This window comes from Gorilla gorilla, chromosome 13 (assembly GCF_029281585.2).
Source record: "Gorilla gorilla gorilla isolate KB3781 chromosome 13, NHGRI_mGorGor1-v2.1_pri, whole genome shotgun sequence".
NCBI classification, from domain to species: domain Eukaryota; kingdom Metazoa; phylum Chordata; class Mammalia; order Primates; family Hominidae; genus Gorilla; species Gorilla gorilla.
This window is the reverse complement of record NC_073237.2, coordinates 93767545-93786090: the sequence shown is the minus strand read 5'-3', so window position 1 is coordinate 93786090 and position 18546 is coordinate 93767545. Positions and strand designations below refer to the sequence as shown.

Here is an 18546-nt window from a genome sequence, read left to right as displayed (position 1 = left end):
GAATCAGTTAAAAGAAGAGAATGCAAATGAAGTAACCTAGAAGAAGAAAAGCAATAGGAATTCGTTTTTGTCCTTCTTTTTTCCCTGCTGCCATCTTTGGTTCCAGTCTCGGACTTGCTTATATCAACAGGGAGGAGAACGTGTATTCAGTGAAATACTTATCTCTTGAAAAAGAAGATAAGGGGGCTGGTCACAGTGGCTCACACCTGTAATCCCAGCACTCTGGGAGGCCGAGGCAGGCAGATCACAAGGTCAGGAGTTTGAGACCAGCCTGGCCAATATGGTGAAATCCTATCTCTACTAAAAATACAAAAATTAGCTGGGTGTGGGGGTGCGCACCTGTAGTCCCAGCTACTTGGGAGGCTAAGGCAGGAGAATCGCTTGAACCCAGGAGGTGGAAGTTGCAGGTTGCAGTGAGCCAAGATCACATCACTGCACTCCAGCCTGGATGACAGAGTGAGACTCCCTCTCAGATAAGGGACAATGGAGATTGCACAAAACACACACCAAACAACACAGCAAACATTTGGTCCAACATATCCCACAACAAAGGAAACGTGGAGCAATCCAGACAACGAGAGGGCATAACAGGAAGCAGCGATAGTGTCCTCAGGAAGGACAAGGCTGAGAAAAGTCAGGAAGGGGAGAGAGGAGGAGACGTGGAAAATGGAGACACCAAGGGAGGCCTGGAGGCCAGAGAAGTGAGGGTCGACGCTGGATCTTGACTAAGGCTGCTGGAAATCTTTACAGATTACTAAGAAGAGACTCTAGAACATAGTTTTAACCTAACTAGGGCTGGGTCAAGCTTTGAAAAGCAATGAAATTTTACTAGAGAAAAAACAAAGCTGTAAGTACACTAAACACAACAATGTGACACCCCCCCCCCAAACTTATTAAAGAATTTGAACAAATTACAACTAAATGTTGACTTCTGATACCCTTAAAAGAGGTACCATATTCTAGTCAAATGTCTCTAAAACTGTATGCTTGTTGAGGAACTTTTTTTTTCAGGATTATGTCCTTATTCCTTTCTACACTTTTCTACTGTTGACAACTGTGGTCACCCTGTTCCAGTTCATGTTATCAAAACAGGCTACTGTTTTCTTGCACTTTAGTCCTCAGAGATGATTTCGTCCAGGGTCTCCTTCTAGGGTGTAAAACCTGGCATATCAAGTTTTGGTCATGTAAGAGAAGCTGTCCCAGCCATAGGATCGAGGCCTTTTTAGCTGGAAGGCTATACTCTAACAGCACCAGCATCACTTGGCCCAGGAGACAGGGGAGATGCCACAAGAACCTTGTTCTTTGTATTGTTCCAGGTTTCACCCAGGCTCCAAGTGGGCCTGTACAGCTCTAAGAAATGGTTCCTTTAGGACTATTTCTATGTATTCTTGGTAATTATCAGCAGGGCAGAAGATGCCATAGTCAAGCAATTCATTACAAGGAGAAAAAAATAAAAAAAAAAACCTCAGAAAGTCCTACACAAAATGGAAACCATGTGCAATGGCTATTTTAAAATGAAATATTATGTGCATATTATTGGCTTCAGAAATAGCTGCAGAAGCTTTGCCATACTCTTATAGTTTAATTTTTTTTTTGAGACAGGGTTTCACTGCTATGTTACCTAGGTTGGACTCTTGGGCTCAAGCAATCCTCCCACTTCAGCCTGCTGAGTAGTTGGGAGGACGTGTATGTGTCACTGAGCCAGCTACTATCATTTAAATGTATTGAGCTTTGCAAATACTAAGGCACTGCCTTGAATGCAGCTGCACTCTTGGCTCTGAAGTCCTCCAGAAGGTCTGCAACTGCACCTGAGTGCCCATTTGCTGGGACCTAGAGTCTCACTGGGCCTCCCCCTAGTGCTGCTATGTAGCCCTGGGTGCTCAACTGGCAGAGGCCTGGGCTGCAGCCCTGATGTGGTGGTCTGCCAAACACAGGCTCCTGCCAGAAGGGAGGAAGGTGATGAGAAATGGCTTGGGATCTGCAGGCAGCTTCTCTTCTCTTAAGCAGCCAGGAGAGAAGGAGGGCTGCACAGATAGGGGGAAGATGGAGGGTGATGGATGAGGCACAGTGCAGGACTGACATTACAGCTGGTATGACAGTGGGTAATGACGAGAATGAGGTCATATATTATCCTCAAATTACCTGAGCAAGGGGAGCAAAGAATGATGGATAGGCCAATCTAGAGATGCCCTAAATACAAAGTTTTACAAAGTTAATTTCTGAGACAAGGGATTCCCATATTTGAGATGAGGGTTCTGCCACAGAACCCTCCAGGCCCTAATGAGCCAGAGATCCAGCTTCCAGTGCCTACTGCCTGCCTGCGTGAAGATGCCAGTACAGAACAGGGTTCAGTCTGGTGGAGGTTTGCAAAGTCTTGTGGGGAGGGCAGAAGCCAATATAACCTAAGGTCAACCTAATGGCAGACATTACCCATCTTGCTTGCTGGTTGCCAGCCACTCTGCTGAACACATAAAATGCTGACTCCAGGATTATAATTCCTACTGGGATAAGGTATTTAAATAATCTGACGACCCTGGACATAATCATCCTTGACAAACCTTGGTGTGAACAACAGAAACCATGTGATTGGTCTGGCCCGGTGCTTGGTCTCTGACTATGGCACCAACAGTTACTGGTTACAGATACCAAAGGATCCTGCCGTGGAAGTTTCTTTATAGTATAGTCAAATGGTAAAAGGTGGTAATGTGGCCTTCAATATCTTTCCTTTACTTCAATACAATAGTGAAACATATTGGGACCTGTAGCCTTCAGCAACCTATTTATATCTTCAGGCTACACCACATCTTAGAATAAAAGCTTTATCCTCTCTAAAGTTTCTGAAGGTTCTTCTAGTTTGAGCATCTGAAGATACTAGGTTCACTCTATTATCTACTCAGGTTTCATTTGTTCAAATGGAAGAGCTTTAAATTTTTGAGCTCTTCTTTCATCGAAGGATTCTAATTATTTTTTGTGGTTCTTCTTTGGGCTTTTCCATCTCAGTTATGGGTCTCTGGAGGAGAGACAGCCCAAACCAAAGGACCATTTGGTTGAAGGAGCCCAGATTCTGTTTGCTTCAGCATTTTTCTGATCTGCCCAGCCATGGCCACACCCTGGACTGGTACCTCCAGGGGTTCAGCTACATAGGTTCCCATTCTTTTTCCCAAATGGAGACTGCAAATTATAGTCTTTCTATATTTTCCACGTATTCTGCATTTTCTTCAAAAGTCCAAGACAGGTGCCTGGAGCTGTACTGTTTTTTGTTATTCTAGTTATTGTTAGCTACCTAGGCAATGATGCCTTAGGCAATGACACCTCCTCTCAGGCAATGATACTGAAAGACTCAAATAAATAGAGCACCTTTGGGTCCAAGGTCTAATCTGATGTATTATACAAGGAAAGCGGCTCTGAGCTATTTTTACTTTTAGGAAATACTACATAGTCCCAGATTATAAATAGTATTATGCACTGTGTAGGGCACTTGCCTTTTCTGCGAACTAGGTATTGCTTTTGACATAATATAGTTACCATCACGCTTTTGACATGAATCTTTTTTTCAAGTTCATATTATCATTCCAATGTTTAAAGCTATTAGTAGTCTTAGGATAGCTGTATATTTTGAACAATTAACAAATATTAATACATTATTAAGCCTCACTATAACTCTATAGAACTAAGAATATGTTATCCTTTTTTGTTTTTGAGATGGAGTCTTGGTCTTTCGCCCAGGCTGGGGTGCAGTGGCACAATCTCGGCTCACTGCAAGCTCCACCTCCCAAGTTGACACCATTCTCTTCCCTCAGCCTCCCGAGTAGCTGGGACTACAGGCACCCGCCACCACGCCCTGCTAATTTTTTGTATTTTTAGTAGAGACGGGGTTTCGCCATGTTAGCCAGGATGGTCTCGATCTCCTGACCTTGTGATCTGCCCACCTCGGCCTCCCAAAGTGCTGGGATTACAGGCGTGAGCCACCGCGCCTGGCCATATTATTCTTCCTTTAACCCTCAACATCCATGTGAAGAATAGACAAGTCACAAAAGTATATCAGAATCCTAAAGAATTAGAAAATGAAACTTGCCTGATAACCACTTCATTTGTGTTGCTCAGTTCAACCACCAATACAGATGGTGATGCTTCAGTTGGAATCATTAAAGGAGGAACTGTTATGTCCTCCATAAAGGTATTAGCGCTTTCAGCAATGCTTTCTTCTATCTGCAAATACTCTTGTTCAACCATAGCCTTGCTATCACTATCACCATGTGCTTGCCCTGCATCCTTTTGGATTTTGTCAGTGGGCAATGGAAGTTTAGCATAGAGAATGGCCTTCTGGGGATTTCCAGAAATGTAGTCTATGCTGCATACATCAGAAAGTGAGGCAAGATTTTTTAAGGCATCCTCAGGGAATTTCACTTTGTACATTTCCTCAAATGCTTTCGGAAGTGCACTGGCCCAAAGGCCACTTGTGTATTTCACCAGCAGGTCTGCCACTTTTTCTTTAAAGTCTCCTGCCATAACTGTTGGACACCCTTTCAACGGTGGTGTTTGTTTGGGACCAGGTAGTGGGGATAGAGGTACTTTCTCAGTGTCCAGTTCACTTCTCAAAAGCTGCTTTCTCTTAGCTGGATAAAGAAGTAAATCTTCGCCACCACTGCAAGGTTTCTCCACCTGAAATTTTTAAATAAAGCAAATGACAGATATTTCAGTGACTATAAACAACCCACAAACACATTAATGCATTCTAAATTTGAGAGTCATGCTGTTTCCAAATTAATCAAGTGTACGATTTACTCTTTTCAATTGCTAGGACTTTAATGCATTATCTCCACCTGCAAATAACATGAGCCACATTTCAGAAATAAACAGGAAAATAAAATAGTATTAAATTCATTTGTGCGGCATCGAGACTCCAGCTGCCCTAGAAAATCACAAGTGCTCTGCCCTGTAACGCGTACTCTCATTTAGTTGTTTCTGCCAAATCCAAAACAATAGCTTACAAAACTGACTAAAAATAAGTTGTGAAAAGGTATTAAAACTGTCAGGAATAAACCACTGGGAAGAAAACTAGAAAATATTTAGACAAAATAGGAGTGCCATCTCTCTTCTTCTTGCAATAGCCTGAGAAAACCCTTGGCTTTCCATTATTTAGAAAAAGATGCTCCAGAGATAAAGTACAGTTTTAAAACAACCACAGCAGAAAGTTTAGCTGCAAGTGTTGTCACTCTAACAAACAAGTATTAAAAATACCTAGCACTTGTATGTCATCCAATCTTGAATTTCATTTGCATGCCATTTCTGAGAGGCACAGCTTGATGACATATTTTTATGTAAGAGAAGGAGAAGAGAAACTGATGTATGGCATAATTTTTCTCCCTGAGTTTTAAGCCTTTCTACTACTAGAGCAGGGGTCAGCTCTACTACTAGAGCATGGCCCAATGCAGTTCATGGCTCATGGGCTAAAGAATGATTTTTCTATTTTCAAATGCTAGAAAAAAAATCAAAAGAATTATTTCATAACTTGCAAAAATTATAGGAAACTCAATATACATAAAGTTTTATTGGAACACAGTCATGCTCATTTATTTACATATTCTCTCTGGCTGCTTTTGCTCTACAGTGACACAGTTGAATAACTGTGATGGACTGCATCTGTTAGTTGCAGCTCTTGGCCTGCAGAGCCTAAACATTTACCATGGACCTTTACAAAAGCAGTTTCTTGAACCCTGTACGAGACCATTAGACTGAAGTTAAAATTCCTTGCCTTCCAAAGTATTTCTATTTTGTCAGATCCTATTTTACCTACCCCTTAGCTGCAATTTAACCCCTTAGGGTAATAATTACAAGTTTACAGGAACCACGGTCCACCCAGAAGAACAGAATTTTAAAGTATGCTGGTTAGGTAGCTTATTAGTAAAGAACACTGACTTTTTACTTCACTCTCCATACAATGCTTAGGAAGAGTGAACACAAACATTTATGTACAAAGAAAGAAGGTGCTGTCTTGTTATCAGAGAAGAGTTTTGACAAGTTAAAAGACATAGGCAACTTGGTAATAAAATTCCTTTTAGTCTGACTACATATTCTACATCACATAGGAAGTGAACGATATTAATATAAAACATTAGGTTTTCCTCTTCATACTTTTACCAATGTATGCTTAAGTTTTGAGGACTGAGGAAAACTTCCACACCTGGAAAGCCTAAAGCATCACTGAAAGCAGAGGTCTAATGGCACCTCCTGTAATCTGTCATGGTCTCCTGCTGGCACTCTGTGATCCCTCTAAATGGCATGTTATATGATTGGCACAGTTTATGTCCCTTATTTTAAGCCATAGGGACACAAATAGTTGGAGCATTCCTCATCTTTCTCTTGATGGTTAGTCTACTTCTCTAGAGACCCATGTTTTAAAATCTGAAATCTTAAAATGCCAATCTTTGCTGTGCTTTATGACACTCAATAAGATACAAGAATACAGATTAGGTATCCAGAGGTTTGAAACGCACACTTTCGGAGCCAATGGATAAGGAAAACAGCATTATAAGTGAATGATTAACTTGTGATATAGAATCCCAATTAGTGTAGTCAGTCATGCATCACTTAACGATGGGAATACATTCTCAGAAACGTGTCATCTGTTGTGCAAATATCATAGTGTGTACTTATACAAACCTAGATGGTATAGCCTACTCCATTATACAGGTTCATTATAATCTTTTTTCCTTCTAAAAAAAATGGGATACATGTGCAGAATGTGCAGGTTTGTTACATAGGTATACACGTGCCATAGTGGTTTGCTACACCTATCGACCTGCCCTCTAAGTTCCCTCCCCTCAACCACCCTAATAGGCCCCTAATAACCCCCTAATAGGCCCTGGTAAGTGTTGTTCCCCTCTCTGTATCCATGTATTCTCAATGTTCAACTCCCACTTAGGAGTGAGAACATGTGGCGTTTGGTTTTCCATTCCTGTGTTAGTTTGCTAAGGATAATGGCTTCCGGTTTCATCCATGTCCCCGCAAGGAGATGATCTCATTCCTTTCTATGGCTGCATGGTATTCCATAGTGTGTACACACCACATTTTCTTTATCTAGTCTATCACTGATGGGCATTTTGGTTGGTTCCGTGTCTTTGCTATTGTAAATAGCACTGCAATAAACATACGTGTGTGGCCGGGTGCAGTGGCTCACACCTGTAATCCCAGCACTTTGGGAGGCCAAGGCGGGCAGATCATGAGGTCAGGAGTTCGAGACCAGCCTGGCCAACATAGTGAAATCCTGTCTCTACTAAAAATGCAAAATATTAGCTGGGTGTGGTGGCAGGTGCCTGTAATCCCAACTACTTGGGAGGCTGATGCAAGAGAATCACTTGAACCCGGGAGGCGGAGGTTGCAGTGAGCCAAGATCATGCCATTGCACGCCAGCCCAGGTGACAGTTTGAGACTCTGTCTCAAAAAAATGTATATATATATTTGTGTGTGTGTGTGTCTTTATAGTAGAATGATTTATATTCCTTTTGGGTACATACCCAGTAATGGAATTGCTGGGTCAAATGTATTTCTGATTCTAGATCCTTGAGGAATTGCCGCCATACTGTCTTCCACAACAGTTGAACTAATTTACATTCCCACCAACAGTGTAAAAGTGTTCCTATTTATCCACAGCCTCACCAACACTGTTTCCTCACTTTTTAATAATTGCCATTCTGCCTGGCATGAGATGGTATCTCATTGTGGTTGGTTTTGATTAACATTTCTCTGATGATCAGTGATGTTGAGCTTTTTTTCATGTTTGTTGGCTGTGTAAATGTCTTCTTTTGAGAAGTGTCTGTTCATACCCTTTGCCCACTTTTTGATGGGGTTGTTTTTTTCTTGTACATATGTTTAAGTTCCTTGTAAATTTTAGATAATTATTAGACCTTTGTCAGACGGGTAGTTTGCAAAAATTTTCTCCCATTCTGTAGGTTGCCTGTTCACTCTGATGATAGCTTCTTTTGCTGTGCAGAAGCACTTTAGTTTAACACCATTTGTGAATTTTGGCTTTTGTTGCAATTGCTTTTGGTGTTTTTGTCATGAAGTTTTTGCCCAGGCCTATGTCCTGAATGGTGTTGCATAGGTTTTCTTCTAGGGTTTTTATGGTTTGGGGTTTTACATTTAAGTCTTTAATTCATCCTAAGTTATTTTTTGTATAAGGTGTAAGGAAGGGGTCCAGTTTCAGTTTTCTGAATATGGCTAGCCAGTTTTCCCAGCATCATTTACTGAATAGGAGATCCTTTCCCCATTGCTTTTGTCAGGTTTGTTGAAGATCAGATGGTTGTAGATGTCTGGTGTTATTTCTGAGGTCTCTGTTCTGCTCCATTGGTCTATATGTCTGCTTTGGTACCAGTACCAACTTGTTTTGGTTTCTGTAGCCTTGTAGTATAGTCTGAAGTCAGATAGTGTGATGCCTCCAGCTCTGCTCTTTTTGCTAGGATTGTCTTGGCTATATGGGCTCTTCTTTGATTCCATATGAAATTTAACATATTTTTTTCTAATTCTGTGAAGAATGTCAATGGTAGTTTGATGAGAATAGCATTTAATCTATAAATCACTTTGGGCAGTATGGCCATTTTCATGATATTGATTCTTCCTATCCATGAGGATGGAATATTTTTCCATTTGTTTGTGTCCTCTCTTATTTCCTTGAGCAGTGGTTTGTAGTTGTCTTTTAAGAGGTCCTTCATGTCCTTTGTTAGCTGTGTTCCTAGGTATTTTATTCTCTTTGTAGCGATCGCCAATGGGAGTTCATTCATGATTTGGCTCTCTGCTTGCCTATTGTTGGTGTAAAGAAATGTTTATGATTTTTGCATGTTGGTTTTGTATCCTAAGACTTTGCTGAAGTTGCTTATCAGTTCAAGAAGTTTTTGGGCTGAGATAATGGGGTTTTCTAAATATAAAATCATGTCGTCTGCAAACAGAGACAACTTGGCTCCCTCTCTTCCTATTTGAATACCCTTTATTTCTTTCCTTTGCCTGATTGCCCTGGCCAGAACTTCCAACACTATGTAGAATAGGAGTGGTGAGAGAGGGCATCCTCATCTTGTACCAGTTTTCAAAGAGAATGCTTCCAGCTTTTGCACATTCAAAATGTGCACATTCAAATGATATTGGCTGTGGTTTGTCATGAATAACTCTTCGTATTTTGAGGTATGTTCCATCAATACGTAGTTTATTCAGAGTTTTTAACATGGAGGGATACTGAATTTTATCAAAGGCCTTTTCTGCATCTATTGAGATAATCATGTGGTTTTTGTCTTTGGTTCTGTTTATGTGATGGATTATATTTACTGATTTACATATGTTGAACCAGGCTTGCATCCCAGGGATGAAGCCGACTTGATCATGGTGGATAAGTTTTTTGATGTGTTGCTGGATTCAGTTTGTCAGTATTTTCTTGAGGATTTTCACATTGATGTTCATCAGGGATATTGGCCTGAAGTTTTTTTGTTGTTGTGCATCTCTTCCTAGTTTTGGTATCAGGATGATGCTGGCTTCATAAAATGAGTTAGGGCAAAGTTCCTCCTTTTCAATTGTTTGGAATAGTTTCAGAAGGAAGGGTACCAGTTACTCTTGTATTTCTGGTAGAATTCAGCTGTGAATCCACCTGGGCCCGGGCTTTTTTTGGTTGGTAGGCTATTAATTACTACCTCAATTTCAGAGCTTGTTATTGGTCTACTCAGGGATTCGATTTCTTCCTGGTTTAGTCTTGGTAGGGTGTATGCATCCAGGAATTTATTCATTTCTTCTAGATTTTCTAGTTTATTTGTGTAGAGCTGTTTATACTATTCTCTGATGGTAGTCTGTATTTCTGTGGGGTCAGTGGTGATATCCCCTTTATCGTTTTTTATTGTGTCTATCTGATTCTTCTCTCTCTTCTTATTAGTCTAGCTAGAGGTCTATTTCGTTAATCTTCAAAAAGAAAAACTGCTCTTGGATTCGTCGACTTTTTGGAGGGTTTTTCCTGTCTCCATGTCCTTCAATTCTTCTCTGATCTTAGTTATTTCTTGTCTTCTGCAAGCTTTTGAATTAGTTTGCTCTTGCTTTTCTAGCTCTTTTGTGATGTTAGGGTGTCGATTTGAGATCTTTCTAGTTTTCTGATGTGGGCATTTAGACTATACATTTCCCTCTTAACACTGCATTAGCTGTGTCTCAGAGATTCTGGTACATTGTCTCTTTGTTCTTATTGGTTTCAAAGAACTTCTTGATTTCTGTCTTAATTTCATTATTTACCCAGGAGTCATTCAGGAGCAGGTTGTTCAATTTCCATGAAATTGTGTGGTTTTAAGTGAGTTTCTTAATCCTGAATTCTAATCTAATTGCACTGCGTTCTCTCTTTTATTGTGACGGAGTCTTGCTCTGTCCCCCAGGCTGGAGTGCAGTGGCACGATCTCGGCTCACTGCAAGCTCTGCCTCCCTGGTGCATGCCATTTTTCCTCCCTCAGCCTCCTGAGTAGCTGGGACTACAGGTGCCTGCCACCACACCCGGCTAATTTTTTGTATTTTTAGTAGAGATGGGGTTTCACCATGTTAGTCAGGATGGTCTCAATCTCCTGACCTCGTGATCCACCCACCTCAGCCTCCCAAAGTGCTGGGATTACAGGCGTGAGCCATCACACCCAGCCGAGACTGTTTTTTATAATTTCAGTTCTTTTGCATTTGCTGAGGAGCATTTTACTTCCAAATATGTGGTCAATTTCAGAATAAGTGCCATGTGGTGCTGTGAAGAATGTATATTCTGTTGATTTGGGGTAGAGAGTTCTGTAAATGTCTATTAGGTCCACTTGATCCAGAGCTGAGTTCAAGTCCTGAATATCATTGTTAATTTTCTGTCTTGTTGGTCTAACATTGACAGCGGGGTGTTAAAGTCTCCCACTACTATTCTGTGGGAGTCTAAGTCTCTTTGTAGGTGTCTAAGAACTTGTTTCATGAATCTGCGGGCTCTTGTATTGGGTGCATATATATTTAGAATAGTCAGCTCTTCTTGTTGAATTGTTCCCTTTACTATTATGTAATGCCCTTCTTTGTCTTTTTTTATCTTTGTTGGTTTAAAGTCTGTTTTGTCAGAGACTAGGATTGCAACACCTGCTTTTTTATTTTTTTGCTTTCCATTTGCTTGGTAAATTTTCCTCCATCCCTTTATTTTGAGCCTGTGTGTGTCTTTGCATGTAAGATGGGTCTCCTGAACATAGCACACTGATGGGTTGCTCACTCACTGCCTCCCTTGGCTGGGGGAAAAGGGTTCCCCTTCCCCATGTGGCTCTCAGGTGGGCCGCCGTACCATACTGTTCTTCCTTCTCTCTGTGAGTCATGCCAGCCTTCTACTCTACTTTGATGAGAGAACCTGGATACCCTGGGTTGCCAATGAAGGATTCACACACTTACTACGTTTTTTTTCGATGGGAGCCTCCAAAAGCCGCTGCTTCTAGTCAGCTATCTTGTCCCCCGCCCCCAGCTCCATTATAATCTTATGGGACCACCATTGTGTATACACACAGTCCATCATGGACCAAAATGTTGTTATGCAGCACTTGACTAATTTTAGATTTAGATGTGGTGGTTCTCTGCAGCCAAACCCAGATGAGCCTGTAAAGCCCACCTTAAAACTTTTCTTCAGTTTTCACATACCAATCTCAATACTTTCTCTGAAGTGGGTGGTAGAAACTACTTTCAGTGGACGATAACCCATCTTATCTAAAATAACTTCCTAAGCCCCATCCCCCCGCTGTCCACATAGCTTTTTCTAACCCAGAAGAAGGTAAGAGGGTTCTTCGGCTTTATTATCTTTTTCTTTCCAAGGAGTGTACTGAGAATCTGGGATGCTTCATTGCTTAGTCTCCCCTCTCCCAGTCCCCAGACTGCCATTCCATCTGTGCCTTAGATGTGATTAGTGCCAATTACCTAATAACATACCTATCAAACCTCTAACAATGACCTCTGACATGACCAGCACAAGTTCTTCCAAATAGGAACTGCTGTCTTAACTGAAGTTAGGGACATTATGTCCACTTGAGTTGGTCCAGGGCAAGAGCAGAATTCCCATTTTTTTCTGGCTTTTATTCCAGAAGAATACTTAAAGATCATCTGGAGGTACTAAGCTTCCAGGGCTGTGTCTGCAGCATTTAAGTCAAACTTTGCCAGTCAGCCTATAAAGTGAATTTTTGACCAATAAGCCTGAATTTACCCAAAGTACAAACCATAGCCAAATAATCATCTGAATTAGAAGACAGATTTTTTCCCTCAGCAGTTTTATATTATTTTTATTGTTTAAAATAGATAACCATATCCCACTCTAATGACTAGTTCCTTGAATTGTAAGCACTTTCCAGTCTTTAATGGTTTATTCTTTTATCTCAAAACAGTTAGTTATGTGCCTACATTTCACTTGTTCTCCAATGATTTGGCTTCTACACATTCAAATAAGCATTTACTAAGATTAAACATAGGCCTAACAAGGCACCGAACCTGACTCTACCTGGAGTTGATTCAGATATCCTTCAACACTTTAGGCAAATATTCACAGATAAATTTAGTGATATGGAAAAAATACCTGGTCCACATACTTCATTCCAATCTTTGGGGTTTCTTTTCTTTTTCTCTCTCTCTTTTTGTTAAGGCTGGGACTTGTTCTGTTGCCCAGGCTAGAGTGCAGTGGCGCAATCTCGACTCACTGCAGCCTCCACCTCCTGGGCTCAAGTGATCCTCCTGCTTCAGCCTTCTAAGGAGTTGGGATTACAAGCATGAGCTGCCATGCCAGGCCAGCTGAGGGGTTTCTCAATTCAAAGGCAACAATTCATGAAACTCCTTTTAAAGTTAAAAAATATAATTTAAAGCAAATATAATTATTTTTCAGTTATGAGTATGGAAAACACAAACAAGTTTTTCCTATTTTTTCATTCAACAACAATCATCAACACAGAAGACTTGTGTGACCAAATGAGTGGGGGGGTCTCCCCACTTCAGTCAATCAATTAATTCTGCATTGGATATCAGCTGAATTCCACCAATTCAATTCTGACACTATCTACCTGGAGACAGCATCAGATCCCACAGGTTGAGGGCTCAGTCCCACAAGACTGTCTCCTCTTCAGACACCAGTTACAAGCCTGCGGCTCTGGAACTTCTGACCACCTGGATCAAGCTGGGGTTCCCGAGACCCTCTCTTTAGTTTTAATTCGCTACAGTGGCTCACAGAAATCAGGGAAACATGTTTACTGGTTTACTATGAAGGATATGGCTGGGTGCAGCAGCACACGCTTATAATCCCAGCACTTTGGGAGCCTGGGGCAGGAGGATCACTCACTTCAGACTAATAGTTGAAGACCAGCCGGGGCAACATAGTGAGAATCTCAACAAAAAAATTTTAAAAATTAGCTGGATGTGATAGTGTGCATCTATAATCCCAGCACTTTGGAAGGCTGGGGTGGGAGGACTGCTTGAGCCCAGGATGTCCAGGCTGCAGTGAGTTATGATGGTGGCACTGCACTCCAGCCTAAGGGACAGAGCAAAACCTGTCTCTAAAAAAATACACGTGTGTGTGTGTATGGCAGATATATGTATAAATTAAAGGATATTACAAAAAAATACCAATGAAGAGATGCTTAGTGTGAGGTATGCCGGAAGGAGTGTGGAGCTTCCATGCCCTCTCTGCTACCCTACAGGAAGCTCCATATGTTTGGCTATCTGGAAGCTCTTCCTGCTTTGGGTTTTTATGGAGGCATCATTCCGCAGGCATGATGGTTAAGTCACTGGCCACTGGCGATCAACCTAATCTTTAGGCCCTCTACCTTCCCCAGAGGTTGGTTGGGGCTGAAAGTCCCAACCCTCTAATCATGAGTTGGTCTTTCTGGTGACCAGCCCCATCCTAAAGCTACTAGGGGTTGCCAGTCATCAGTCATTAGTTTAAAAAAAAAAAAAAAAAAAAAAGACCTAACTTTGGAGAGTCACTTTGGATTTTAGGAATTGTATGCCAGAGAATGGAGAAGGCCAAATATATATTTTACAATATCACCCAGCTCAAACTCTCTAAATTTTCATATGAATAGAAATTTGCTTTTCCTGGGCATTCTACTGTGATCACCATCTGTCATCTACAAAAAGTGCCACCTCTTTTTAATTTTCTGGCAAATGGGTTTAGGAAAGAGACCTACTACTATATGTATCCCACAAGAACCTTGCTAAAGATAAATAATTGCTATAATGTGAGTTAACAGTGTGGTGTCCATTCTTTACTGGGCTCTGGTGCATCTGAAAAGATTTACATGTTAATCTCCTGCCTCATTTCCCAAGACAGAACAGCCATCTTATGGTCTTCACAAATGACCAAGGCAAGCCAACATCTACTTGAAACATGGCTTTTATTATTTCCTTAGTGTGATAATCAACTGCTAACCACTTCAGGTAGATCTCTCAAAAGGGAACTTTTATGGCATCTAGTTCCTTTAGCCCACTTGATTCAGGCATATACCTGAAGAGGGAGTCAGAAGGCCTCCTCTACTGTGGGAGAAGACTCAGGACAATACTCCTATCCTTGTCCTTCATGTTTTCTTTGTTTTGTGGCTCTGTAATTTTTTCTTTCGTTCTGAATGTCCACCCAAAAAATCCATCAGTCCAACGACTGGGAACTAGCATGACTTGTAACTTCACGTGCCATGTGTACACTCCCACTCCCACCTCCAGCAGGAGAGACAGGTAACATAAAAGATGAACTCCCTACACCATGGAGTCAAGCCCCTTCCTTTGCTGATCATCAGAAGATGCTGTACCTAATACGCCTTAAACTTTCTATTCCCGTAAGTTCATGATAATCAGCTTGATTTCTGCCACAGTTGGAATCACAATTTGAATGAGACACTTCCCTCACACCCCTCTGGATTTCTGTAAGTTTGGAGCAGAAATACTAGGCTTGGCAGATGTGAGGCTGTGATACCGTGAAATATATATTTGGTCTTCCTTCCCAGTTTCCTAAATACAATTCCTAAAATCCTTGGAATCTCCAAAGAGCTTATCTTTTTCTATGCTAATACTGACTGAGCGCTTCAGGGTAGGGCTGCTTACCAGAAAGTCCAAGGCAGGATTAGAGGGTTGAAACTTTTGGCCCCACCATTCAACTGCCGGGAGGGAAGAGGCACTGAAGGTCAAGCTGATCACCAATGGTCAATGGTTTAATCAAGAGGCCTGCATAATGAAGCCTCCATAAAACCCCAAGATGACAGGTTTGGAGGGCTGCCTGGAGGGTGGCAGGCCCAGGGAGGGCACAGAGACTCCATGCTGCTTCCCCCATTTATGCATTTCTTCATCTGTATCCTCTGTAATATCCTTTGTAATAAATCAGTAAATATAACAGTTTGCCTGAGTTCTGCGAGCCACTCCAGCAAATTAATCAAACCCAAAGAGGAGGTTTTGGGAACCCCAATTTGAAGCTGGTCAGTCAGAAGTTCTGGAGGCCTGGATCTGCGCAACTAGTGTATATGTAGAGGAGCAGCAATTTTGGGGATTGAGCTTTCACCCTGTGGGATCTGATGCTATCTCCAGGTAGATAGTGTTAGTATTAAATTAGAGGGCACCCAGCTGGTGTCCGCTGCTTGGTTTCTGGGGAAAACGCCCACATTTGGTCACAGAAGCCTTCTGTGTTGACTGTTGTGGTGTGACAGCAGAGGAAAAACATAGTTTGAGTATTTTTTCCGAAACAGGCCCATAAACTTAAAATATGAATTTCCTCAGGAGTCTGTTTGTTCAGACAAATAGAAGTCTTCATCCTACATGCCTAGAAACTTGCTTCTCCTTAACTCTAAGGGTCTTTACTTCTTTCTTTCTAGTTTTACCTGTGCTGTAAACTTAAAAGTTCTTGAAGCCAAACTCCTTTGAGTCTATGAAGGCTTACCTGCTAATTCTTTAGCATGGGCCTCTGAGGTAAGCTTACTCTTTCTTCTGAAATTAGAATATTCTTTAGGGTTCTATAACAGAATTGGTATTGTCCAGTTAAATCAAGCTTTCCAAAGCATTTATATGGGCACAGTTTTGTTTCCACAGGGTAGTAGTCATTTTTGCTGAAGCTTTAAATTAAGTTCTAAATTTCATTTTATATGGTCACCACCCAATACAAACCTGAGACAGTACAGCAAAATCACATTTACCTAGAGACCTACTTTCTAGCACTGCAAGCATTAAGAATGGTTATGAGCTCAAAACAAACAAAAACAACAAAGAAAAACAAAGCAAAAAATAATCCCATTTTAAAACTTGACTTCAGTAGTGAATAAAAGATCCCTGAGTGCCTAGCAACAACTAAAACATCGAAGTCACTGACCAGAAGCTTGCACCCTACGATTAGCCAGTTCACAGAAAGGTTGACCAGCTGATGACTTCCTTAAGAGGTGGCCTTTTTATGCTAAAGCTGACGAGTGCTGGAAAAGTCAGACAACTGAGAAAGAGATAGGGAAATGGTCCCCAATGGCATCACTATGTCACAATGCAGATGCACTGATCAGGACAGATATGAAACATGCAAGGGCAGCCGGCGTGGTGTACCCTGTATGCAGGAGCTAAACCCATCCAATCCACCGTTCCATATCACCTACAACCACAGCCATCTCTGCCAGAATGTACTGAGGCTAGTGATGATAAGCCCAAGATATTCAGAAATGGTTACAGTTTATCAGTCAATTCTCTTTGAGAAAGTTAAGGTTTTGTAGCATATTCCACAGAGACTTAATCAAAGGTAAAAGTAAAAAGATCCTTGTAGAGGGTAACCCTTGACTGTTGACAAACCATCTACTCAGAGAAACTCTTCTCTGCCATCTTAGATGAGTCATTTAATAGACTCTATGTACTTCAAGGTCAACACTTCCGCTTACTCCCACCCCTTTAACTAGGAAAGACCTTTCACCAATGCTGTCTTTAGACACACATTGCAATTATTTATATTAGGATAAACTTCAAGTCATTTTCCTTTAGCATGGCCTGAGGTTAGGCCTCTTGCTCATGTTCCTTCAGGAAGATAATGGAGTCTTCTCCTAGTTGAACATGTGCAGAGCTTTTTGGAATTGCTTTTGGCCAGTAGCTGTGGCTTTCAATGTGCACTGGACACATTCCTTGCTCTCATTATTCCTTGCTCTCATTACCTTTGGCAGGAGTTGGGGCAGGTGCAGGGAGGGTAGGGGGACTGGGATCCATTCATGGATTGTTAAAACGTCAGGAACTCTCTTTGGCTTGGAGTTTATTTTGACTTCATTTCCTCCACTGCTCTTTATTTCTTTTCAAGTTAAAGTTTTGTTTTTCCCTCTTTAGCTTTTCCTCTGTTTGTATTCAGTTTCTTTGTAGAGCTTGCTGGGCATGTCCCTGGTTGAGCAGTGGGTTTTGGCCTGCTTTAGGCTGGGGTGCCTCTCAAAAATTAACAGCAGTTGTCTTTTACTAAACACCTATTATGTTTCTGATACCACATTAATAGCTGCTTTATATATTTTATCTAATTCTCACAACCACCCTATGACATGGGTAGAATTAGTGACATTTTAGAGTAGATTGTGGCACTGAGAGGATGGTCTGTATGCTGAAAGGTATACAGCTAAGAAATGATAAGGTAAAAATCTACCTCAAAGCCCAAACTCCTTCTAGTGTACTATGGGGCCTTATGGGTAGTTTCTGTTTCAAGTTCCAGAACAGCAACTTCTCATTATTCCTCAACTTCGCTATTCTGATTTCACAACAGTGCTATTTTATCTTTTTTCTACTCAGATGTTCACCGAATTTAAATTTAAAAATTGTTCCAATCATGTGTTCATTATATATTTCTTTTCACTGGTGAAAAAATGGAAAATAAGTTAGATTCCATTTAAAAAATATTATGATTATACTTCCAAGTCTTCAGTTTACCTCTTCACTTCTGCTTCTGCTGGCATTGCTATTTAGAATATATTCAATATATAGAGTATATTCAATACCATTAAGCCTGAGGATATCGATTGCTGTTTATGTTCCATTTCCTTAGAAATCCAAGTTGTTTTGTTTTTACCCCAGAAGTTCCAGGCTTTTTAAAAAGGCAATTCATTTTACATGGGCTAAAAGGTGCTTTATTATCTCATACAATTAATTACCATAATTAAAATTAAGTTAGATTCCTGAACATCCCCAAATATAAAAACATCTCTATGTAAGTGACAGAAACTCTTGCCTCCTTTGATATTAGAGAAACTGCTATACTGATGCAACTCAGAATTTTAAGAATTTTTAAGAGTCTGCAGGATTAGATATGAAACAACTTAAAGCTCAGTGATTTCTAATGAATAGGAAAATGATATATAATAAAACCAGATTAACAGTAAAACATCCTTGTAGAAGCTATGAATAATTAGTGTAATTAGGCAGTTTTTCCTCATTCACAACATTTTATGTTCTATAATTTTGTCATTCACAAAATGTTATGTTTTATAATTAAGGCTTGGTGTGCCTCCAGCCCAACATAGAATGTTTCCCAGCTACCTGCTGGTTGCCTACCAGTAGGTCTTGGGGCTACTGACAGAA

General features: G+C 40.9%; 1 protein-coding gene across 1 annotated transcript in view; it reads right to left on the bottom strand.

The window, feature by feature from the left end:
• TDRD7 (tudor domain containing 7) overlaps positions 1-18546 on the bottom strand; it is an 82621-nt gene that overhangs the window by 31292 nt on the left and 32783 nt on the right. Inside the window, exon 7 of the mRNA XM_004048322.5 lies at positions 4076-4662. Within this exon, the coding sequence (XP_004048370.1) occupies positions 4076-4662 (587 nt within the window). The remainder of the gene's footprint in view (positions 1-4075; positions 4663-18546) is intronic.